This window comes from Stenella coeruleoalba (assembly GCF_951394435.1).
Source record: "Stenella coeruleoalba genome assembly, chromosome: 4".
NCBI classification, from domain to species: domain Eukaryota; kingdom Metazoa; phylum Chordata; class Mammalia; order Artiodactyla; family Delphinidae; genus Stenella; species Stenella coeruleoalba.
Genome location: NC_137149.1, coordinates 18,549,501 through 18,574,365, shown reverse-complemented (window position 1 = coordinate 18,574,365; position 24,865 = coordinate 18,549,501). Strand labels below are relative to the sequence as shown.

The window sequence follows — 24,865 nt, the reverse complement described above, 5'->3', positions numbered from 1 at the left end:
TCTTTGGCAAGTTCATCCAGTGTCCAGCGTTTCCTTCCCATTTACCCTTATTATTTTCAGATTTGTATTTGTAATTTAGATTGTTCTGAGTCTTGATTTAATTGTCTTCTAGATCAATGCTTCTCAAACTCCATAGGGAAGGTTTAAAAATTTACAACACATCACAGATCAGCACTGTTGTAAAATATAAAAGTAAATTATTGGAAAAATAAGTTAAAAAAGAGAAATTTTTATTAGATTCAACAGATGTAAAATTACTCTGTCAAATTGCAATAAAAGCTTCTAAATGCATATTCTCATTTTTTCTACTTACTTCATCATGAACAGTATCAGATAGTTTGTGGACCACACTTTTTTTTTTTTAATTGAAGTACAGTTGACGAACAGTATTAGTTTCAGGTGTAAGTCATAGTGATTCACTTTTAAATACATTAGGAAATGATCACCTTTAAAGTCTAGTAACCAACCGTCTGTCACCATCCACAGTTATTTCAGTATTGACTATATTCCTTATGCTGTACATTACTTCTCTGTGACTTATTTACTTTATAACTGGAAGTTTGTACCTCTTAATCGCCTTCCCCTGTGTGCCTAGCCCCCTCACCCTCCTCCCATCTAGCAAATATCCCTTTGTTCTTTGTATCTATGAGTCTGTTTCTGTGTTTTGTTTTTTAGATTCCACATATAAGTGAAATCATCTGATCCTGATCTTTCTCTGACTTATTTCACTTGGCATAATACCCTCTAGATCCATCCGTGTTGTTGCAAATGGGAAGATTTCATTCTTTTTTATGGCTGAGTAATATTTCATTGTAATATATGTGTATAAAAGTTATTTATGTATTTTGGATATTAACCCCTTATCAGATATATCATTTGCAGATATATTCTCTCATTCAGTAGGCTGTCTTTTTGTTTCGTTGATGGTTTCCTTCATTGTGCAAAAGCTTTTTAGTTTGATGTAGTCTCATTTATTTTTGCTTTTGTTGCCCTTGCCTCAGGAGACAGATCCAAAAAATACTGCTAAGACCAACTTCAAAGAGTTTACTGTATATATTTTTTCTAGGAGTTTTATGGTTTCAGGTCTTATATTTAAAGTCTTTAATCCATTTTGAGTTTATTTTGTACATGGTGTAAGAAAGTGATCCAGTTTGATTCTTTTGCATGTAGCTGTCCAGTTTTCCCAACACCATTTATTGAAGAGGCTCTCTTTTGCCCATTATATATTGTTACCTCTTTTGTCATCAATTAATTTCCCCTATAGGTGTGGTTCATTTCTGAGCTCTCTATTCTGTTCCATTGATCTATGTGTCTGTTTTTGTGCCAGTACCATACTGTTCTAATTACTATAACTTTGCAGTATAGTTTGAAATCAGGGAGCATGCTACCTCCATCTTTGTTCTTTCTCAAGATTGCTGTGGCTATTCCAGTTCCATATGGATTTTAGGATCATTAGTTCTAGTTCTGTGGGAAATGCCATTAGTATTTTGATAGGGATTGCATTGAATCTGTAGATTGCTTTAGGTGGTAGTATAGACATTTGAACAATATTGATTCTTCCAATCTGTGAGCACAGTATATCTTTCCATTTATTTGTGTCTTCAGTTTCTTTCATCAGAGTCTTATAGTTTTCCGAGTACAAGTCTTTCACCCTCTTGGTTAAATTTATTGGATGCAGTTGTAAATGGGATTGTTTTCTTAATTTGTGGTCCATACTTTGAATATAGCACTGTGCTATACCTCTTCTTTTGGACTTTTCAAAGATACTTCAGGACTGACTTCCTGAAGTCAGATTTCCTCCAACAAAACAAATGAGCTCTGTTCAGTCTTTCTCATTGTAGAATTCAGAAATCTAAGATTCCTTCATGACATCGCTCTCTTACATCTCACATTATCCAGTCCACCACCACGTCCTGTTTACTAAGTATTTCCCATGTTCCACTTCTGCACTCCCTTCCCACTGCTTCAACCTTAATCTCAGACACCATACTCTCTCACCTGGACTACTACACTAGCTGCTCTCTTCCAATTCCTTTTCCACTCTGCAGACAGAATGATCTTTTAAAATAAAAATCCTGTCACGACCCTGCTTTTCATCACTAACTGGCCTCCAATTACTGTCAGATTAAAGACAAGGAGCTTGATAAAGCCCACTGCCCTGGGTGGTCTTGACCTTCCTTATGTGGTTCCTTGTTTCCCACCACTCTGCCTGTACTTTTCCCCTCAGATGGACAATGCTGTCTTTTGTCAAGGATGTCTGTACAAGCTCTTCTTTTTGCTGAGAATTGTCTTCCCCCTCCCGCTCTTCATTTAGTTAATTTTATTCTTCCTTCAGACCTGAATTTAAATATTCTTGGAGAAGCATTCTCTGATTCTTCCAAATTAGATCTGATCCTGCATTATAGCCTCTCTTAGGACTCTTAGTTTTTCTTTAATTGCATGAATCTTAGTTTAGAATTGTACAGTTATTTAGTGATTGTTTAATAACTCTCATTCTATTAAGTTATAAACTCCATGAGGCCAAGGACTGTGTCTGTTTTTGTTCACCTTATTTCCCCTAGTGCCTAGTGTAGTATCCTGCCATATAGTGGGCACATGGTAAATATTTGCTGAATGAACAAATGAAGGGTGGGTGGTTGTTTGAAATTACCTTTACTATCTCATTAGTTAATCTGGCACATAAGGTGCTCAGTAAGTGTGAAGTTAATTAATAGGAAGTAGATGTAGAGATATATTTTTAAAGTAATGAAGGAGTGAGGACTGGTGAAAATTGTGCGGGGGATAGCTTACATAGATTTGGATGCTGTAAGCAGAGAATACAATGGAAATGTATTAGGAAGTAAAGCCAACAGATGGGAATTTGATCATGATCTCCATTGCTGATAGGGAGGAAATGGAGGTAGAGAAGTGTGTGATGTTTCAAATCTTGGTGCAGGATAGGATGGAGGGAAGAGAGGAAGAAAACTTAGAATCTTGTCAGGGACTGAGTACCCCCCTCAAGGTAATTATCAAGAGGGAAGGGTAATTCATTGAGGTTTCCTTTATTAGGAAGAAAGAAGTGGCAGAAACTGAACATTATGAGGTTATCAAACAGGACGCTTTGCTCTTATTCCTGGGTAAACTGTGTAAGAGACCTGGTGCTCATAGGAAAGTTGAATTTCTTTTCAGCCTGTCATATTTTAAAAAATGCTTATTTTATGCTCAGTTCTGTTAATCTTAGCCCTGGGAGATGCTTTGTTTTTCTAGATTTGTTCATCTGATGACAGAGGGAAAATAAATGTGTTGGGGAAGTTACTTCGCAGTGGCAGAGAATGATGTAAATCAGACATACCTCATGGTTTTGCTTTTGTTGACTTAGTTCCTTTTTAGTTACAAAAGATCTGTTTTTCTGATTATGAAAGAACACTAATACTAGTCAGAGCTCTGTGATTATGATATATGTGATTGTAAGTTTTATAATAAAGTTTATGTGAGAGGCATCATAAGCGTTACATGGATTTTGTGCTGAAAAGAAAAATATTGTATACTCATCTACTACATTCATTCATTTCATGCATATTTGTTATGCATCTGCTATATTTGATGCACTCCTAGGCGCTGGAGTTACAAAGATGAATATGACCCATTTCCTGTTACAAAGCAGTATATTGTTAAAGGAAAGTCAGATTGTAAAATAAATGAATATTGTGATAACTGCTAGTATCTGGCAACATAGGGTGCTGGGAGCATCAGAGGAGGGACAGCTAACCAAATGTGGAGCTTGAGGGAGTGTGTGGGCAGGGGTGGAGATGTTAGCATATCATTTTCAGAGGTTTTGAAACTGGACTGAATTCTGGGCCCCTTCTTTCGCCAAAAGTTGAAAGCTCTAATGGTCATTTGAGTCGGTGTGTGTTCGCCTAAGGAATAAGACTTGTGTTATTGTTATCCATGTGTTCCTGGGAATAGAAAGGAAGAATGTCTGGTTGCTATCCTGTGGGTGAGAAGTGGAAACATAACTTAATCCTCCAGAGCCAGATGATGTGTCATTTCCCCAGTTCAAGCCTTTGAGTACTAGTAGCCAACTCAACTTAGAATCTGTAATATGGAAATTTCAGAATGCAAGTATGAAAAGCCCTACTGCAAGTATGTTCAGTTAGTAATGAAATTAGAGATTTTTTTTTTAAAATAATGAAAACCAATACCTACCCCATAAAACATCCTTTTTTAGTTAGCAGTCATATTGTCAGTGGATCCTCACAAAGGTTTGGTTTTAAGTCTGATTGCTAAAATAAGGAGGGTTGGGACAGTAGTCTCTCCAGGGTTTGTTAAGTGCATTCGTATGGTCATGTGGATAAAGGATTTTTATTTACTCCAAAAGAAAGCATGCTTTAACTTCAGTTACAAATAGTGCAAAAATAATTTTCTTTTCCTTCTTGGTAGACGACAAAGTTCCTAAAGCATTCCAGAATTCCCTTGTTCAACTTGGACTCAACACCATGAAGTCTGCAAACATATGTATTGGTCGACCAGTGTTGCTTACCAGTTTGGATGGAAAGCAAGAGGTGAGAGTCCTTTTCATTTCCTTACTTTAGAAATATTTCAGATGTTTTTGATTTTAATTTTCAACACAAGCAGTAATAAATGAAAAGCTGTATCTTACAAGACCCTCACATCTATGTAAACTTTTCCTTCCTTTGATACCCTCTGAGTTGTAGGCCCTAAGTGCCATGACGTAGAAAGAAGCCTTTCCTCCAGAGGTAGTGACACACTACCAGCCCTATTTCTCCCAGTCTGTTAGTTGTATTTCTTCACAGAAATGTTATTTTGGGTCACCTGTTTTGTACGTAAATATTTGATTACCCTCTGTTTGTCCTGGCTACCATTCATCATACCTGAGACTCTAAGTCCAGAACCTTTCCTGGGTCATTTTGGCAGCTTAGCTTTCTTCCTCTGACTCTGCCATGTCTTCTGCTGCTGCTTCATCAGTCAATGTTCTCTCATCCAGTGGGGTCCTCTCAAAATGTTTTGCAGTCTTGTATCTGCTGATGGCTTGCCTCCCATTCCTTTCATTGTTCTGGGCTTATACTGTAAAACATCCTTTACTGTGTTTTGTGGAAGAGAAGACTATAAATGTGTGAGCTCAGCCTGTTATCCGGAGCTAGAAATCTTTGAGTTTCTCCCTTACCATTTAAGTCGGTTGAGAACCAGCTTCCCATGGAGCTCTTGTACTGGGTCACTCGCTGTTTCCTAGATGTAGTTTATGCTCCAGACTGAACTACCTTACAGTTAGCTTGCCTTCAGTATTTTTTCTCATTTTTCTCTTATCACCTGTTAATGCCTTTGTCTCTTTTCTTAAATCCACCTTTCAGCTCTTCCACCATTTTCACTGTGGTATTATTCCTAATCTTCACAAAAGAGATGTAATATTTATAAAAAAATAGTTTTTTTGTAACTGATGTCAAATCATAACTCCTTTGGGGTACGGACTGTGTTTTGCAGATCCATGTACTTGACTGTGCTTAGTTTTCTTCCTTATAAATGAATGATATTCTACAAATATTTATTATATTTTTGTTTCCTATGTTCTGGGCAGGTCTATACGGCCTGGCCTGTGGCAGGATTTCCTGGAGGCAAGGTTGGCCTGAGTGAAATGGCACAGAAGAATGTGGGTGTGAGGGTTGGTGATGCCATCCACGTCCAGCCTGTTTTGGGTGCTGTGCTGCAGGCTGAGGAAATGGACGTGGCACTCAGGTTTGGCTCTTTTCTTTGGTGACTGTCTGGATCAGTGCTGCCCAAATGAGTCACAAATGTGAACCACACATGTAATTTTTCATTTTCTAGTAGCCACATTTAAAAAGTGAAGAGAAAGAGAAAGTAATTGTAATGGTATGTTTTATTTAACCAGTATATGTAAAGTCTTATTTGAATTTATAATAACTACAAAAAACTATTAACAAGATTTTTCATTCTGTTTTTCAAACTGAGTCTTTAAAATCCAGTGTGTTATGTTACACTTGTAGCATAACTCAATTTAGGCTAGCCACATTTTTAGCACTTGATAGCCGCATGTGGTGAGTGGCTAGTGGCCTTACTGTGTCAGACAGCACAAGCTAGATGGGTGCTATGTGATTTATGGACTATGGACTCTCTAATGTCCCGTGACTAGAATATGCCCTGACATTTCAGGTGAGAGGAATTGTTGTTGATGGATATTTGACAGTGTTTTTTTTTGTCTTGGTTTGCTTCTTGTCTTTTTTACAGTCGTAAAGACAGGAATAGATTACTGTGATTTGGCAAGAAACAAGTTTTAATTAAGACTGCTCAAGCGAAGTGTACCTGATTCTGTATTTTAACTCATTGATTATTCGGTCAAATAAAACAATTATATCTATCCAATTTTTAAATAGTCCCCCACCAAAGATGACAAATATGGTTAAAGTATATCACCCATCCTCTTGAGTGTTCTGTATCTAATAGGATTTTTACTCAGTTTGCATATACAAGTCTTATCAAAATTTGTTTTAAAAAAAAAATCTTGGGCTTCCCTGGTGGCGCAGTGGTTGAGAGTCCGCCTGCCAATACAGGGGACACGGGTTCGTGGCCCGGTCCAGGAAGATCCCACATGCCGCGGAGTGGCTAGGCCCGTGAGCCATGGCCGCTGAGCCTGCGCGTCCGGAGCCTGTGCTCCGCAACGGGAGAGGCCACAACAGTGAGAGGCGTACCACAAAAAATTAAAAATCTTTTAATACTTTAATATCATGTTTGTAAAAACTTGGGGAATTTTATATGCCAGAATCACAAAACATTTTTCAGTCATTAGCTTGATTTTGAGAAGTTTTCTTCACTTTTCTACTTTTGTAGATTCCAAGCTTAAGCTTTGGTGTATTTTTTCTTTTAAAAACAGGAAAATGTCTTCAGTGCATTGATTAACAGTTTAACGAGCAACAAAATAAAAAGCCAGAAAGGAAAAGAGAACATATGTTGAGCGTCAGCTGTGTACTAGCACACACACCCACACTTTCCTCTTTTTCTTCTCTCATTTAGTCCTCTAAACATCCAGCAAGGTATCCATATTTATCCCTCTTTACAGATGAGGAAATGGGCTCAGTGAGGAGAAGTAACTTGCCCATTATTTTATGGTAATTTTTTAGTTAATTCAGGTTCAACAGGATTAATCTTCATACTGTTTTAAAACAGTGCTTTAGGTAGCAGTAATCAGTTGATTGGGTTTTTGATGATTACTAACAAATGTGACCTCTTGAGGGCGCAGCAGTCTTAGGTGATAATGATTACCTACTATAGAGGGACTGTATATGTTTTAAATGGAAACTTGGTTTTTTATTTTAAAGAACCTTATGTTTTAAACATGGCAGAAGAACTTAGACAAGAAACTTAATTTCCAATAAGAAGAATCAGTTATTTTAGTCTGCTGTTTAAATCCTTCAGTTGTATCTGAAAAAGTTTATTATCAATATTAATGTTAGAGCTCCTTCTAGTGGAAATGATTTTATCTGTGCTTTTTTAAAAGCAAAACTGATCGTTTTACATATTTTACATATTTGTACATATTTGCAAATATCTTCTCTTCAAAGTTTAATAAAAGCAATTTAAGTAGTTTCAGAGTTCTTTAAACAAGTAAATTTAAGTATTTAAGGAAATATGTACAATCTTCTCTTTAGTTTATACACGCAGTTGATTCATGAAATTTTCTCCTTGTTTTTCTCTCTCTTTTATATGAATACACAGTTGGTTCTCATTATTGGTGGTAGTTGTGTTCCATGACGTTGCCACAAATACTGAAGTAGCGAATACTGAACTGCTGCTCCTAGGGAGGGGTGTGTGTGTGTGTGTGTGTGTGTGTGTGTGTGTGTGTGTGTGTGTGTGTGTGTGTGTGTGTGTCTATATGTATGTGTGTATTTATTTAACACATATAAATATGTGAAAATATATATCTTATGTAGATTATAATCTTAAGTCCTTGAAACAACTCATTCTGGTAGATTCTATTTTCTTTATTTTTCAAATGAGGAGAAGTGGCTCAGAAATATTAAGTGACTTGCCTGAGGCCACCCCATTAACAGATGCCAGAGTTAGGATGCAAACCCCCTCTGTGTGGTGCCAGAGCTGGAACTTTTCACGCCATACTGCACTGCTCCCTACCCTGCCCAGCTTCCATCCTCTGGTCACCTCTGAATGAGAGTTGAAACAATAGGCCTTTTTCAGCCTCAGCTGGGAAAGTATTGGGTTACAGTTTTTGCCTGCTCTGTGCTCATCCACAAATGACTGGCAAAGCTCTGCTAGTATTGATTTTGGGGTTATAAGCACATTTTAGCAAGTAGGTGAATTTGCATACGGAATTTTCAAATAATGTAGTTTGGCTGTATTGATTTTGTTACTGATAAGGTGGTTGGGAGCAAGGCTTAGATTTGGACCAGATGCACCTGCTAATACACCTTTTCCTGAGCTAAACCATTCTCCCTCTGTGATCTCTGGCAGAGCTCGCAACTGTAGGCTTCCTCTGCTGATATGGGCTGCTTACACGCGGAGGAGGAGGGAAAATGCACATATTCTGAGAACTCTCTAAGAACGTGTTTCTTTACAAGTGTAATGATTTTTAGGCATGTTTCCTGTACTCAAACAAGCAATTTTCCTGGAAGACACAGTTTTTGGTCAGAAGAAGGCTTTTCCATTTTTTCTTAGGCATACCCTTTCTCTAGCATAAACTTGCACTGTACCATTACTCTGCTTTTTTTCTACCTCTTCAGATAACGTACTCTATAGGATTTAAATTTCCTTAAAGATAATTTATAAATTATACAAAGAGAATAAAGTAAGCTATTAATAAGAGCCTTTCTCCAAGCTGGGCAAGTTCAGAAAGGAAATGATTAATTGAGGCCAGTGTTTTTCCAATGTTTCTGACTATAACACACAATAAAAAACACATACTTTTCATTGTGATTTATTGCTCCTATACATCCACAGATGTAGTACATAAATGTACACACGTGTGTACATGTATATACCGGAGTATATAGGGGTGTGTGTGTGTGGTGTGTAAGATAGTAAAGAAAACTGATTTAGGCCACTGGGACACCAAATTGCAAATGGTGTTTTCATGGCTATAAGAAGTATCTAAAAAGTGTAAATCATTCCAAAATTGTATAAATCATTTCCAGATTGTAAACTAACGATTCTTTTGATTAGGTCTACATCACAACTGTGTACATGTCATTTTATATTACATTTTCGTTTCTGGTGTGCTTAATGCTGGTTTTTATTTCTCCCACCCTTCACAGTGACAAAAATGCAGATATTAATGAAGAACAACTGACTGCTTGTCTTCTGAGAAAACTAGGTGAGATGTCTCTTTCATATGTTTTCTAAATGTTAAAAAGCAAGGCAGCAGCGAATAAACTGATGTGTCTTTGAGGTCTTGTGTACATAATGCTGTTCTTTAAAATAGTGTAGAGAATATTCTCAACGAATGAACGTCCTTTTAAGATAGGGATGTAGTATCTGCCGCTGCCCCCCACCCCCAACTGCCAAGTAATTGATTGGTAGTTGAGCAGTGGAGAGAATTTTTGACTTAACTGTGAGCAAAGTCAGTGGTAGAACTAAGACTTTTAACCCTTGAACTCTGTTCTTTCTGGTGGAGTGTTGGTGTAGGTGTGCCATTTTAGCTTGGTTTGTTACTGAACATGGAATGCCTGCCTCTATGGGGTTATAGCTGATAGAATCCTAAATGTACTGAGTGTAGAGAATTTCAGAGAATTAGCTTGACCTTCTGTCTTCAGATAGTGCCCTATCATAGGGGAATATTAGGTCCTCTGTTTTTCATAACAGTTGTTTTATTAATACTTCCGTCTTTGATTTAGTCTTTTCAGTCAGATAGTTTTGTTAATAGATGAAATAAATTGCTATTTAAACTTTAAATGGGTGAAAAATTGTGCTAACGTATCTATTTAATAAATTGTTTTCCAGATGGCAAGATTGTTTTACCAGGCAACTTTCTGTATTGTACATTCTATGGACGACCATGCAAGTTGCAAGTGTTGCGAGTGAAAGGAGCAGATGGCGCGATGTTGAGAAGGGCTCAGAATGACTCTGACACTGTTGCCCGGGGAATGGCCTCCAAGCCATCCAGTGTGGAAACTAGTACCCTGGATATATCCTTACAGCTAAGCCAGCTAGGTCTGGAAGTGCCCCAAAACCCAACATCAAGCAGTACTCCTTACAAACCAGGAGATGGCAGAATGATAAATAAAGCTGGTGGTGTTTTGTCAGGTGTTACACAGAGTCCTGGGAATGGAAGTGGACTTGGACCAGAGGCAGTCACAGGTCTTAAACGTTGTTCTCAGTCTGCCAGAGAAGGAAATGAGCAACCTGTCAATGAAGAGAGATTGCTAAAGTCACCCAGCGTGGGAGCACAGTGCAACACCGATACCTTTTATTTTATTTCTTCGACAACAAGAGTCAATTTTACAAAGATTCGTACAAATTCAAAAGATCAAGACAACCAATTAAAAGTAACTTATGACATGATTGGTGGCTTAAATAGTCAGCTGAAAGAAATTAGAGAAATAATTGAATTACCTCTCAAACAGCCTGAGCTTTTCAAGAGTTATGGTATGATTTCTTCAGTGTACTACACCCAGAAATGTTAAATTCATACTAAAAGCAGTTGGCTCATTTCACTTATCTAGTAATTGTTCACCCTCTTTTCCTGTTTTTCTTTCCTGAGTGGGAGGTGTGGTAGGAGATGCCAGTTAAGTCGGCCTTTTTCTATGCTTGGTCTCTTCAGGTTGTAATGTGAGTTAGTTGTAGCCTTGTCTCTCTTAACTGCACACTTCCACAGTTGTTTGTATTGGATCTAGAGTAAGTATCTTGTCATGCTAGATTAGCCGTAATGACTAAAAAAATAAATCAAACATTTAAATAGTTTGGATAAAACTTCTTTGTTAGGAAATGTAGCTGGGTGCAGATCTCTTTGCATTGAAACAAGTAGTTAAGGGAGTGACTTGGCTTTTAGAAAACTCAGGGCTGCTTCTGCATTGTTAACTGCCCAGATCCTCTGCATATATTTGGTGCATACCGTGTCTTTCTCTGCTTTTTGCTTTTTCTTTTTTCATGAATATCTATATCTATCTATCTATCTATATATAAAATGAATACTTGGATTCACATATAAAAGGAACCCTGGTAAGGCTTATATTCTCTGAGATGGCTAGTTGGATAAAAATTGGGGTTGGTGGCTTATTTTGCATGCCCTTCCTGTTGTTTGGGCTTTGTTTTTTGATCATTGAACTGTGCTGTGTGGGATGGGACATGTCAATAGTGTGGGTGTTAAACCAGTTTTTTTACTAACCAGCCTGGCCTGGTTGGGTCTACAGAGAGAGAAAAAGTCATTGCTTGAGATCAGCGTTTGGGCTAGTTAGTACATTTTTCTATGGGGAAAGGGAAGTTCTGACTCTTACTTTAGTTTTTGTGCAAGGTAAATTTATTTTATAACTCGTGTTTGAAGTCATATGACAACACTTACAAGCAACCTAGTAATGCTGCATCCAGTGTTCTCTGCTTTTTCTTCTAGGAATTCCTCCCCCTAGAGGAGTGTTGCTCTATGGCCCTCCAGGTACTGGAAAGACAATGATTGCCAGGGCTGTTGCTAATGAAGTTGGTGCCTATGTTTCTGTAATTAATGGCCCTGAAATTATTAGCAAGTAAGTGCATAATTTAATAGACTAAACAATATTATTAGATATACATCTTAAATGTGGTTTTTAAAAAATGGCTCAATAGTATTCTGTCTGGATATTTCACACATTGAAATTTTTGTGTGTGTGTGTGTGTGTGTGTGTGTGTGTGTGTGGTATGCGGGCCTCTCACTGTTGTGGCCTCTCCCGTTGTGGAGCACAGGCTCCGGATGCGCAGGCTCAGTGGCCATGGCTCACGGGCCTAGCCGCTCTGCGGCATGTGGGATCTTCCCAGACTGGGGCATGAACCCGTGTCCCCTGCATCGGCAGGCGGACTCTCAACCACTGCGCCACCAGGGAAGCCCACACATTGAAATATTTTTAATTTGCTTTTTATAATGTGTATAAACATTAAGTTTGGAAAATAATTCTTGAAAGTAGTATTAAGTATTGTGGAAATATTTGAAAAGTCAGGTGAGCTTTTATAGACAGAGCTTTAAAAATGATAAGAGTTGGTCTTTAAATGTATTTTATTTGTTACAGATTCTATGGGGAGACTGAAGCAAGGTTACGTCAGATATTTGCTGAAGCCACTCTGCGGTATTCTTTATTTTTGGATGTTTGGAATTAGTAGTCAAGGGTGTATTAATGAAAGTAGAGATAGTAGTACTTTATACGAAGCATGAAAGAATAGAACAAAAATAATAGTGATAGCACTGGAAGTAGATTGTAAGTTTAATGAGGTTCTATCTAATCTAATTCTATCTAATATTGTTTTGGAAATGTGAGAAATAAGTTATTAAATTACATAATGTAGCAAAAGGTACAAACTTCCCGTTATAAAATAAATCATGGGGATGTTATCTACAGCACGGTGACTGTAGTTAATAGTACTGTATTGCACATTTGAAAGTTGCAAAGAGAGTAGATTTAAACAATTCTCATTATAAGAAAAAAAATTTTATGACTGTACAGAGACAACGTGAATTAGACTTATTGTGGTAATCATTTCACGATACGTATATACAAATGTTGAATCATTATGTTGTGTAACTGAAAGTAATGTTATATGTCAATATCTCAATTTTAAAAATTACATAAGGTAAAAGAATTAAGACAGTGCTGTCCGATAAGTCATGTGAGTTTGCTTGAGCATATAAATTTATGATTTTCTTTCTTTTGGGTACATCTAATCTCAATAGACTATTATAGTTGCCCTTTAGGCTTAAAACTTTGTTTTATTACAGTTTGCTTCAAAGTGACAAATCTTTTGCTTTAAAAATGATTCTTACTAATCATTTCTCAGTTTAGGCTACCATTGTTACATTGCAAGGAGTATTAATGAGTGGCCTGTAACTTGGTCTAATGTAGTTTTATTCATAATATGGCTATGTCTCTTTCATTGTTTTGGTATGTAACCTACCATAATTACTGCCCTCTTATCAAAACTTCCATTTTTAAAGTTTTTTCCCCCAGTAGATAAAATAAGTAGTCTTGACTCCAAATCCTGAAGATTTGAGAATCAGTGGTATACCTTATTGTTTAGAATGTTTTTATTGTCATTATTAATTTGTTCCTGGAAGTTGAGACTTCCTCTTATGAGAGAATTCACATCATGGGAGAATTGGTCATCTTGAAAGTTGTTTTTTTAGTAGATTTTTTAAAAAGAGCATTTCTACTTTCTATCCCTTGGAACTTTAAACCATCTCCAAGGAATAGCATCACTGGCCTCAGCTTCTGAAGTGATCCAGGCATAGCAATTTAGTGGGCATTAGTGGGCAAGTTCTGTCTGGGCATAGACTGTCATCTCATGAGCAATACATGTTCTCAGTACTCTACTTTTTATTGAGGGCAGATCTACTAGAATGTGATATTGGTGAGTTAATAGTTTAGGCTAGAATTAATCTAAGATTTTTCAGCTTAACATCCTACTGCTTTTGTCTTTAATATTATTAATTAAATCCTAAATTTGATGCATTGCATTTCAGTCAAAAAATTAAAACAATTTCAATTTTTTAACTGCAGTGCAACATATCAATTAAAAATTAAATATGTATTAGAGAATTCATTTTACTTGTTTATTTTTAGGCACCCATCAATTATTTTTATTGATGAGCTGGATGCACTCTGCCCTAAAAGAGAAGGGGCTCAGAATGAAGTGGAAAAAAGAGTTGTAGCTTCACTCTTAACACTGATGGATGGTATTGGTTCAGTAAGTATAGCACCAGTATTGATTTCTGTAGGAGGGGCTATTTTCTTAATAATATGCATGTAGTGGCAAAAACTGTCAAATATGTCTGAGTTTTTTGGATACTCTAGGGTAAGGAAGAAATATTAGCTGTAAAAACTAGAGGAAAGACCCATAAAATAATTTTCTTCATGATTTCTTTGTAACAGCTAGGACAGTATAACCTGGCATATTTTTCTAGCATATAAAATTATATACAATGATAGATTTATAATAAATGGTGTTAACCTAAAAACCTGAAGCCCAAGTCAGTAAGGAAAATTTAGCAATTAAATTTAAGGGGAATTTACTAAGAAATTTCATGAGTAAGTCTTATTACTCTTGTAAAAATTGATTCTTTGGGGGCTCTAAGTTGGGCAAGTGAAAGGACAGAAAGTGAGAATAATGGGAAATGTGTTTGTACAACATTTAAAAAGAATTTACTCATGTTACCAGATTCTTTGATAGTGCATACAGTCTTATATTAATAAAAACTATGTGCTGATTATGAAAGGGAGATCCATAGGACTAATAGGGAAGAGGAATGAAGAAAAATTCTCTCAGACTCCTGTTAGGCATTTATCAGAAGAATACACTTCTTATGCAAGATTGTAAATAGCTCATATTTTTAGAATCATAATATGTCAGAACCAAAAGAAATTATAGAAATCATGGAGTCCCCAGTCTTTTGCACATTGAAAAACTGGGCAATTCGAACTTTTTGGTTTTACTGACTATTGGTAGAAACTGAAAACGTGAAAATAACGGGAACATTTGGTATTGTCTCTATTATTTGCTAACCTGTGTTACAATTTTAAGAGTAACATAAGAGAAGGGTTGTAACCTGCGGGAGGCTGGATGACCATCTGGTTCTCAGTCTTAGGGCACTACCTAGGTGTGATCATAATGTCCCAGGTTCGGTTCTGAACTTACAAAGCTGGAGGATTCAGTGTTGTTAGTATGTTGGAGATAGTGGAGCTCTGAGGATAGATCCATAATAACAACACTCACAAGAGACTGATACATAAACTGGGACACCAGTTTGTCCATTTATGATAAGAAGTATAATTATTATCAACTATACTTCAATGAAAAGAGTTTTAAAAAAGAAAAAGAAAAGTATAATTATTAAGCTGACCAAATACTTTGTTTATGAACGGCTCTCTTTCATCCTGAAGAAAAATATATGTGGAGAGCTGTATTGTAATTCGAATGGATTTTGGTGAGTAGGAAATCAGGAGGCTCTGTGTTGGAGGATCTTAATTACTATGTCATTGCTACCTCTTTCTCTGCCACTGGGATAGACCTGCTGTGAACTGATGTTCTTGCCTTTGGGCAGGACCGGGAGCATGTGACACTGATGTTTTCGCCTGAAAGTGTTTAAGGGCCTGTATTTTTGTCTTCTAAACTCATAATTCATAGGTTCACTGTAATCCGTGCACTTCCTGTTGGCACATCCAGTATAGTTGATTAGGTTTGAGTTTTCTTACTTCAAATCACATTCCAATTAAGCTTGTCTCTGTGAGATTACACTTGGGTCATCTGAGTAGAATGTTGGATAATTTCTACAGGTGGCTCACTGTGAACATAGTTCTTTATAATTTGTTGTTCCAGATTTTATTCTCAGAGTAAAAATCCGTATGTATTCAAGGGTATCTGATACTTGGGTGTTGGTTATATTTTGTGTATTTTCAGGAATTTGAATATTTATCAAAACAAAATAGAAACAGTGCGAATGTGAGGAAGATTTCTTAGACAACTACGTAATAGAGCCTTGTTCTGTTTGAAACACGTGTAGGTCATAATCTTTGCTTTCAAGTAGGGAAAAGGACAACTTAAAACAAACAAATTAAAACTATGGTATAGGGTATATGTGTTGTTATTCATGAGAATTGTGTAGTTAAGATGCTAGAAGTGGGAGAGACATCACTTAGAGTAGATAGTTAAGTATTGGAAAACTTTCTAGGTAAGGGAGCATTTAGACTGAGCTTTGGGAAATATGGGATGAATGACAAAATTTGAGAAATAAGGGATAGGACTTAGCCTCGTTAGATCTATCCTTGTCTATATAGCGAGTGTGTATTTTTTTAATTTTTTTACTTTTAGAAGAATATGTTATATATATATATATATATATATTTTTTTTTTTTTTTGCGGTACATGGGCCTGTCACTACTGTGGCCTCTCCCGTTGCGGAGCACCAGGCTCCGGACGCGCAGGCTCAGTGGCCATGGCTCACGGGCCCAGCCGCTCCGTGGCATGCGGGATCCTCCCGGACCGGGGCACGAACCCGTGTCCCCTGCATCGGCAGGCGGACTCTCAACCACTGCGCCACCAGGGAAGTCCCTGTAATATATTTTAATTTTGTTTTGTTAGGAGGGAAGTGAAGGACAGGTGTTGGTTCTTGGGGCCACAAATCGTCCCCATGCTTTGGATGCTGCACTCCGAAGACCTGGACGGTTTGATAAAGAAATTGAGATTGGAGTTCCGAATGCACAAGACCGGCTAGATATCCTCGAGAAACTGCTTCGAAGGGTGCCCCATTTGCTCACTGAAGCTGAACTGCTACAGCTGGCAAATAATGCTCATGGATACGTTGGAGCAGACTTGAAAGCCTTGTGTAATGAAGCAGGTGAGAGTGATTTGCTGTAGTGACTCTGTACTGATGGATTTAATAACTGGTTTATTTACAAACTGATCATTTATATCTCACTTATTTCCTAATGGAAGTAGCTAAATTTTTTTCTAATCATAAAATATATATGTTTTATGAAAAAAATCTGGATAATTCAGAAAACTATAAAAATGAAATAAGAATCACTCTTAATCCCTCTTCCTAAAAATAAAAATATACACATAAAAATATACACTTAAAAAAAGGATGTACTTGGCATATACAAGCAGTAAATAAATATTAACTGCTGTTAATATGACTTAATAATTTCAGATTTTCAGGTATTTAACTGATCTTCTGTTTCCCCTAATCTAGCAATGAATCAGATTTTGAGAAGGTAATTTTTAAAAAGATTAGTCTTAAAATTAAAGTGTCCCATAGGGAAAATATGTAGTTTTGTGTATACTGTCTTAAATACTAGTGTATGTTGTGTTATGCAGTCGTGTTCTCTAACTTTATATAGCAGAATAAAGCTTAAGAACAGTGTGCTAGAATTTTTGCAAGAGATTTTTCTGAAGAGGCAGGGGTGTATAGTAGAAAATGGATTTTGAGTAGAAAATACCTTTAAAATCAATCTTGTGGTCTTGGGCAAGTTCTTTGCCTTATCTGAGCCTTAGTTTTTCCCATTTGTAAATTGAGGGGTTTGTGGTAGATGATACTTAAGTGCCTTTGTACATATGACATTCCTTGGATATAAGGGAGAAGAAGAAATAAATGGACAAAAAGAAGGGAAGAAAGTAAGGGGGGCAGGGAAGAAGGATAGGAAGGATAGGATGAACTAGAACATAACAAGGAAGTACCCAAGTTAGGCACTAAACCTGGCCTGGCCTCATTAGCTACTTTCATACACCTGGCTTTTCCACTCTTCATTGTCTTCTCTTTTGTGTCTGAACGATTTAAACTTAGGTGGTTAATCAGGGCTTTCTCCCACAGTGTTCTTAGAAATAATGTTACAAAGCAGACTAATGCTGATTGTGAAGTTAACTGCATTTTCTCATTGAAACAGTCTGACTAAGGACTTGATTAACTTATACATTTGGTTAATAGTGTGACTCAGAAGGAAAGGTAAAACAACTCAAACTCTATAATTAAAAATAGCCGAATTTTGCTCCAAATGCTATAGAATGGGCATATCTCACTTATTGAATATACAAGGGCAGCCCTAATGTGTGCATTGAGCATAGGAAGAAAAAACTCAGCTATACAGTAAATTTGAACTACGTATTCTCCTAGTTCTAGGTAAAAAGAATTGAACATTTAATGTTGCCTTCTAACTAAATTCAAATTTAGAGGAGTTATTAGGGGAAAAGTTGGATGGCTCTTAGTCTTTTAAAATGACTGCCTAGGGAAGTTTGAACTGCTGTGCCCCCCCCCTTTTTTCTTTTAACATAGTAAGTGTCCTTGGACAAGTAGAAGCAGTCACAATTATTACACTGACCTTAGAATTACACACAAAGTTAGAATCATATTTTTTACAAAAAGAGTCATGGTAAAATTTTAATATTTAGAAGCAGTATGCTCAGTACATATTTGAGAAGTGTATGTGAAAACTGGGAGACATAATGAGATGTAATTACCACTCCACTCCTCTTGGTAGAGTAATAAAAATATTTATTCACTTCAGAGTTGAGTTTAGTTTTGTCTTTAAACCTCCGTTGAGCTTCATCTCCTCCTGTCCTTTCTTGCCTTTAGAAATCCCTGCTCTGTGCTAAGGAAACAACTCCAAGTGGTTATTGCTACCTTCATAGGTAGCAGTAGACAAGGTAGTGTTCTGTGGTGCCTTAAATAACTGCTGCTATTTTTTTGAACATTTCCAGTCAATTTTTGGCTTCCCACTGACAAGATTTCTCAGCTGTGCTTCTGACTGTGGACTTTAAATACGTCTTGCTTAAAACCAGTGCTTTTTAGGAGGCATTTTCATTGTTCACCAGTTGTGCTGTGTGTAAGTGGACAGCTTGAGAATTCCCACTGGCTTATCTAGGAAATAAGGCACCTTGACCTCCAAATTTGTGAGGAAAGTGAGAGACTCCAGCTCCAAGAGATGTATTCCTGAGTACACAAGTTAATTCTGTCTCTTATTTATTCTTTTCTGCAGAATTCAGATTCATTTCACATGTTCTCAATTCCAGACAGATCACTTGGAGTTGAGGTTCTCAGACTTTATTGTGCATCAGAATCACCTGGAGAACTTAGTAAACTGTAGATGGCTGGCTGTGCCCTATTCCCAGAGTTTCTGATTCAGTAGGTCTGGGCTGGTACCTGTGAATTCCTAATATGTTCCCAGCTGATGCTGATGCTGCTGGTGTGGGGACCACACTTTGAGAGCCACTGACATAGGTCACTGGTTCTTTTTTTTTTTTAAAAGTAGGAACCCCTGTTTTTGTTTTTTAATTTTTTAAATATTTATTTTATTTATTTTTGGCTGTGTTGGCTCTTAGTTGAATGACACAGGATCTTCCTTGTGGCGCACGGGCTCCAGAGCACCTGGGCTCTCTAGTTGAGGCGCGCTGGCTCAGTAGTTGAGGCACCTGGGTTTAGTTGCCCTGCCCATGTGGGATCTTAGTTCCCCGACCAGGGTTCAAACCTGCGTCCCCTGCAACAGAAGGCGGATTCTTAACCACTGGACCACCAGGGAATTCCCAGGTCATTGGTTCTTAAAACCTCATTATGCCTCAGGTTCACCTGGGAAGCCATGCACACTCCCATGCAGGCGTGCACGCGCTCACACACACACACACACACACACACACACACACACACACACACACTCACTCACTTTCCATACTTAATTGAATAAAGAAGGTGGGGAACTGGAATCAGTATTTATAATGTTTTCCAAGTGATTTGAAGTAGCCAGTCTTGTACTTCCCTGTGAACAGGAAATGTATCATTAATTTAGGCCAGTGGTTCTCCTGCGTTAAACCTGTATAAGAATCACTTGTAGAGCTTGTTAAAACACAATTCTGGGCTGCATGCTACTGGTTTAGTAGGTCCAGCTGGGGTACAAGAATTTGCATTTCTATCAAGTTATAGGTGATAATCAGTGCTGCTGGTCCAAGGGCTACACTTTGAGAACCACTGATCTAGGCCAACCTGTTCTCTGATTTTTGGAGATTCTCTGTAACTGATTTAAATAACTGCATTTAGTTTAGGTAATGTAATTCTGACTCTCTCACTGATAGTGTTGAGTTTCTTCCTAGAGTTTTTATGTGATAGTAATGTACTACTGTACTACTACTACTACTGTATACTACTGTATCATTTTAGTCTCTGACTGTAGGAGAAAATGAGTGTCCTAGTTTGTCTTGCAGGTATATATAATGGTTCTGAATAAAACTTTAAAATGAAAAATAATTCTGAAAGATAGAAAGCCACAGTTAAGGAAGTAGTTAAGGATTAACACTTAAGAATACAAGTAGGAATGTAGACATGTGTTTTTCTTAGAACATTTGCTTGCTTATGATTTGTGGACATGTATGTTCTTTGAGCTTTTGGTGTGTTGGCTGTCTGGTGGTTTTCCTTTTTCCTGGACTGGCTTCTAGTTGGGGAGGCTATGCCATTTTTAATAAAATGGTGCACAGGTGTCTAGTAATAACATACATTGAAGTGATTCAGAATTTCATAAAACCTAAGTGAACTATGTTACTGATTGTTTTGTTAATCTTAAGGTTATTGTTTGTGGGTTATTAATACAAAAGATCAAAATCATTGTAATATATATGTTTGTGCATGCTTTTCCAGAGGACCGAAGGTTTGCAATCTATTCCAGAGTTTGTAAGGGTGATGCTGTGTCTTTTGCAGTGTGATTGCTCTCAACTTTTCTAATCTTTTTTTCTAGTGTTACTGAATATTTTCCGTACTTTTAAACTTTGTCTCCATAACAAATAAGAAAGTTGGAAATACTACTGTAGTATTGCTTTCAACAATTGGATCTCTTATTATCTGAGCAGATATAATGTTTAATGTTGCAGGTTGGGTGTGAAACTGATTTTCAAATGTTATGTTTTCTTTATAATTAATTTTTGAGCTAGAGTGTGGTTTGATAAGTCGTGACTTGTCCAAAAGCCTAATGTTTTGTAGCTCACCTTTTTAAGCAAAGAGCAGCTGCATTTTGAAATGTTTTATCTCAAGCAGACAAGCTGTTTATAAGCTCAACTCTGACACATCCTGACATTTAATGTCTATGTTTTTATCCCTCCTGGGATTAGGCTGCCTTTCTAATTAATTAGTTGCATAGCCTTTTATTAATTCCCTCAAAATTTATAATGTTTTAAATTAACAACATAGATAAGCATACCACACTTTTTTAGAAAACATGAAATGTTAATTATGCAGTGGAGACATGAATTATATAAACTCTGCTGAATGTTAGAAGATGCTTAGCAACAATGTTTTCCAAATGCAGGGATTTATTATAAACTTATCCTTCTAAGGCTGCCTGTGCCATTTCAGGAGAGTGAATATAAATAGAGCTTGATTTCTTCAAGAAGAGGTCTCGGTCATTTTGTTAACAGTGGAAGGAAGCGTTTGCTTCACATCTCTAAGAATTTATCTTTAGCATCCTTGTTGATTACACATCATTTCAACATGTTCATACCAAATGCTTGGGCCTTGATAAGATACCATCACAGAACAGGAAGAATTAAAACTCTTATTTAAACAATGATTTTGTCATTATTACACTTACGTAGGTCTAGTAAAAATACTGAATCTAATTATTATAACATAACTTCTTGTGAAATGGAAAATGTTATCTGTCTTGCAGCAGGGTTCTCAGATATTTATAGCTGTTAGTTCTCCCTCCCACCCTTCACTAGCTTATTTGAACAGGAATTTATGGAGGATCTCCTATGTACAGTCCAGTTCTTAAGAAAGGTTCTTTTTCTAACATTTTCCACCATTTTTGAATTCTGCCAATGTTATTTTCTAAGTTAGAATTAAAATGTTGATTCTTTAAAAATTCAATATTTTTAAATAAGGTGCAGGGAAATAGTAGGGTTTTGTGGAAAGCTTATGGTGAGCTCTAGTTTCAAATGCTAGCACTATCCCTTATCAGCTGGGAGTCACTGGGCAAGCCATTTAACCTCTTGAACTCTTTCCTCATCTGCTAAATAGGGATAACTTTTTTTTTTGTATAACATTTTTAAAAGAGTTCTTATGAGGTTTAGAAGTATAACCTGACAGCAGTGTTCATGGTTTATACAGGCCCTTGGTAAGTGTCACTTTCTTTTTTTAAAAAAAAAATTTCATATTTTATGTGTATTTATGCACTTCTCTGGTAGGTGCTTATTTGAATTTTGACAGTATTCCTGATTTTATGAAGTATTTGGTTACTGTAGTACAAGTGGTATCAGGGAAGTCTAGCAGAATCCTTTACCTTGCTAGAGTAGTGACTTTTACTGAATCTGGATCGGTAAAAGTCTTGCCCATCAATAGAAATATGCAGACTAGAAACAGATATGGCTTATTTTGGGGGTGCCTCCCTGACAGATTTTCTTGCTGAATGTGAGAGCTCTCCTGTCATACATAGTCAGAGTTACAGTCTCTTCCCTCCCGTACCCACGTCGTCCCACATGTGAGTCCGTTTTAGCCCTGCAGTAGAGCAACAAAATTAAATTGATGTATGTATCATGATTATCCTCTAATTAATGCATTTCATAAGGGATCATATCTTTATTCATTATCATAGGTGGATAAATAGGCAGTAATTATGCAATATAATATCATAAAACAATGAATTTTCCCCTCTGTTTTGTAATTCTGAAATATAGTGATAGTTATATTTGTGATGTTAGGATTTTTCCTACTGCGTAAACATGGATATTATATGAGAAGTAGAATTTTTTTTGGTCAGTGAATTGGGTATCTTAATATTAGTTCTGCTGTTCATTTGAAATGACTGGAGATGAGTGGTTTGTTTCAGAAAAACAAGTGGTAGTTTTGATTCTGTTTAAGCTCTAAGTGATATATCCTATTTACTTCACTAGTGGAAAATTTTCTGAGTTGCCTTGCCAAGGCTATAAAAGTAGAAAACCTAAGGAAATGTTTTCTTTCTAATTAAAAAAAAAAAAAATCAGTCTTTCTAAAAAAATGTTACTTCTAAGAGTTACTCTTGATTTCTTTTTTTGTTACTCTTTATCAAATCCTGTCAGCTCTATTTTCAAAATTTATTCAGAGTTTCAGCTTTAAAAAAATTTTTTAACTATTTTTCGTTGCTCTTGTCTAGACTGTTGCGATGTCTTCTTCCTGCCCACTCTGTCCTCCACCTTCTAACCCTTTTTATTGTTTACATTGTCTAAGCTGCAGGATTTTGAATTGCAGGTTTTGGAGATGAGAGTCTTGGTTAGATCTATGTTTTAGTGAGTTGTCACCAGTTAGATTATGACTGAAGCCATTGAAATGAATGAAGTCACTTAGAGAGAATGAACAGAGTTCATTTTTTCGTTCATTTATTGAGCCAGGCACTGCACTTGGTGCTGGGACTACGTCAGTGAATAAGAGAGACTTGGACTTTCTCCTCTTAGAGCTCAAGATGCACAGAGAAGTGCAGCAGTGTAACACGTAAAATTATAATATGTTGTGTTGTATTTGCGAAGGATCAGGGAGGTTTTAGCCTGCTACTGAGGAAAGAAGGGATCCTGGGGAATACCACCATTCAAAGGTTGAATTGTTAGGAAAAATCTGGTATAGAAGACTGAGGGGTGGCTAGAGAGGTGGGAAGAGAACCCAAAAAAAGTGGTGACTCAAATGAGGGAAGATTCAGGGAGGAAGTAATTAGAAATAATATATTATTAGTTACCACTAATTGAGTACTTACAAGGTGCCATCCATTGTTTGCAGTGCCTTCACACGTGTTAATGATTTCTTACAGCATTCCTTATATGGTTATCTTCATTTTATAGGTGAAGAAACTTAGGTCAGACAGGTTATGGAACTTCACCAAGATCACACAGGAAATAAATAGTGGAGCCAGGATCGACAGTATAGAGACCACAGTGACATCAAGTGCTTAGTACTTGCGTGGTCATGAGGGCCTTGGAAGAGAGTAGTTCTAGTAGATCGCAATAAATTGAGGGGTGATTGAAAGTTGAAGGAACAGAGATAGTGACTGTAAATTATTTTTTCAGTTTTAATGGTGTGTTATTTAGAGTTTTTGTACTTTCCAAAAAAAGGGACAAATATAGTTGGCCTGCTGCCCCCCCGCCCCCCACCCCAAGTCAAAATCATATCAGACTATATTCCTTCATTATTTTCCTGGTTCCTCTCCTCTTACCTGGACCTTGCTCTAGTCCACAAAGCCATAGATCTTCAACCTCTGTTGGCATAAGAATTGTGCTATAAGCAAACTATCCTTTTTGTTCCTAACTCTGCATTTTTTTTTTTTTTTTGCGGCACGCGGGCCTCTCACTGCCGTGGCCTCTCCCATTGCGGAGCACAGGCTCCGGACGTGCAGGCTCAGCGGCCATGGCTCACGGGCCCAGCCGCTCCGCGGCATGTGGGATCTTCCCGGACCGGGGCACGAACCCGTGTCCCCTGCATCGGCAGGCGGACTCTCAACCACTGCGCCACCAGGGAAGCCCCTAACTCTGCATTTTAATAGGGTTGGTAAGCCAGGTAATAGATAATTTGATATTAAAATTTTGATACCATAAGCTGTATTTTTAGGAAAGTTTGTTAAAACCTGGGACTGGTGAAGTGAATTAATTCTGTCATTTTAGAACTAGAAGACCCTATCAGAAATCATTTAGTATATTCCCTTATTTCACAGATGAGTACAGACTGTATGATCCATCCAAGCTCAAGCAGTTAGTGAAGTCTTGGCCCAAGATTCAGGTCTTGAGACCAGTGTGCTTTCCATAGTGCTATTACTTTTAAAAGCAATTTTTAAAAGTGATAGGGGATTCGTAATAGACCTGGCTTCTGCAGTCAGTCTAAGTTATACCAATCATTTGTAATATAAATAACGCAAGAACCACAATACCCTCTTTGAGAGTATTCTGTTTAATTTCTTTTCTATGAATAAGGAGTGAGAAATGGAACTCTCCCAGTGATATATCAGGTAATACTTATCACCTTGTCTATACTTAATACTGAGTTGAGGGAGAGTAAAGACTCCAGATAAAACATTTCTGGAACTCTGATATTTTGAGGAAAGTATATTTTAAAAAGAGAGACTTAGATTTTTATAGTTGCTTTCAGTCTTCATTTGCCTGAATATACTATTCAGAAATTTTATGCCTAACTTTTACAACTCAAATCTGAGATCCAGATGCCCGTGTTTCATGTTACTTCTTT

General features: G+C 37.0%; 1 protein-coding gene across 3 annotated transcripts in view; it reads left to right on the top strand.

Annotated features, from left to right (window-relative positions):
- The window catches only part of AFG2A (AFG2 AAA ATPase homolog A), a 343,293-nt gene that overhangs the window by 1,818 nt on the left and 316,610 nt on the right, over positions 1 to 24,865 (top strand). For all 3 annotated transcript variants that reach the window (XM_079919922.1, XM_079919923.1, XM_079919924.1), the window contains exons 2-9: positions 4,420 to 4,541; positions 5,573 to 5,730; positions 9,276 to 9,334; positions 9,961 to 10,605; positions 11,567 to 11,696; positions 12,213 to 12,269; positions 13,758 to 13,881; positions 16,273 to 16,528. In XM_079919922.1, the coding sequence (XP_079776048.1) occupies positions 4,420 to 4,541; positions 5,573 to 5,730; positions 9,276 to 9,334; positions 9,961 to 10,605; positions 11,567 to 11,696; positions 12,213 to 12,269; positions 13,758 to 13,881; positions 16,273 to 16,528 (1,551 nt within the window). The remainder of the gene's footprint in view (positions 1 to 4,419; positions 4,542 to 5,572; positions 5,731 to 9,275; positions 9,335 to 9,960; positions 10,606 to 11,566; positions 11,697 to 12,212; positions 12,270 to 13,757; positions 13,882 to 16,272; positions 16,529 to 24,865) is intronic.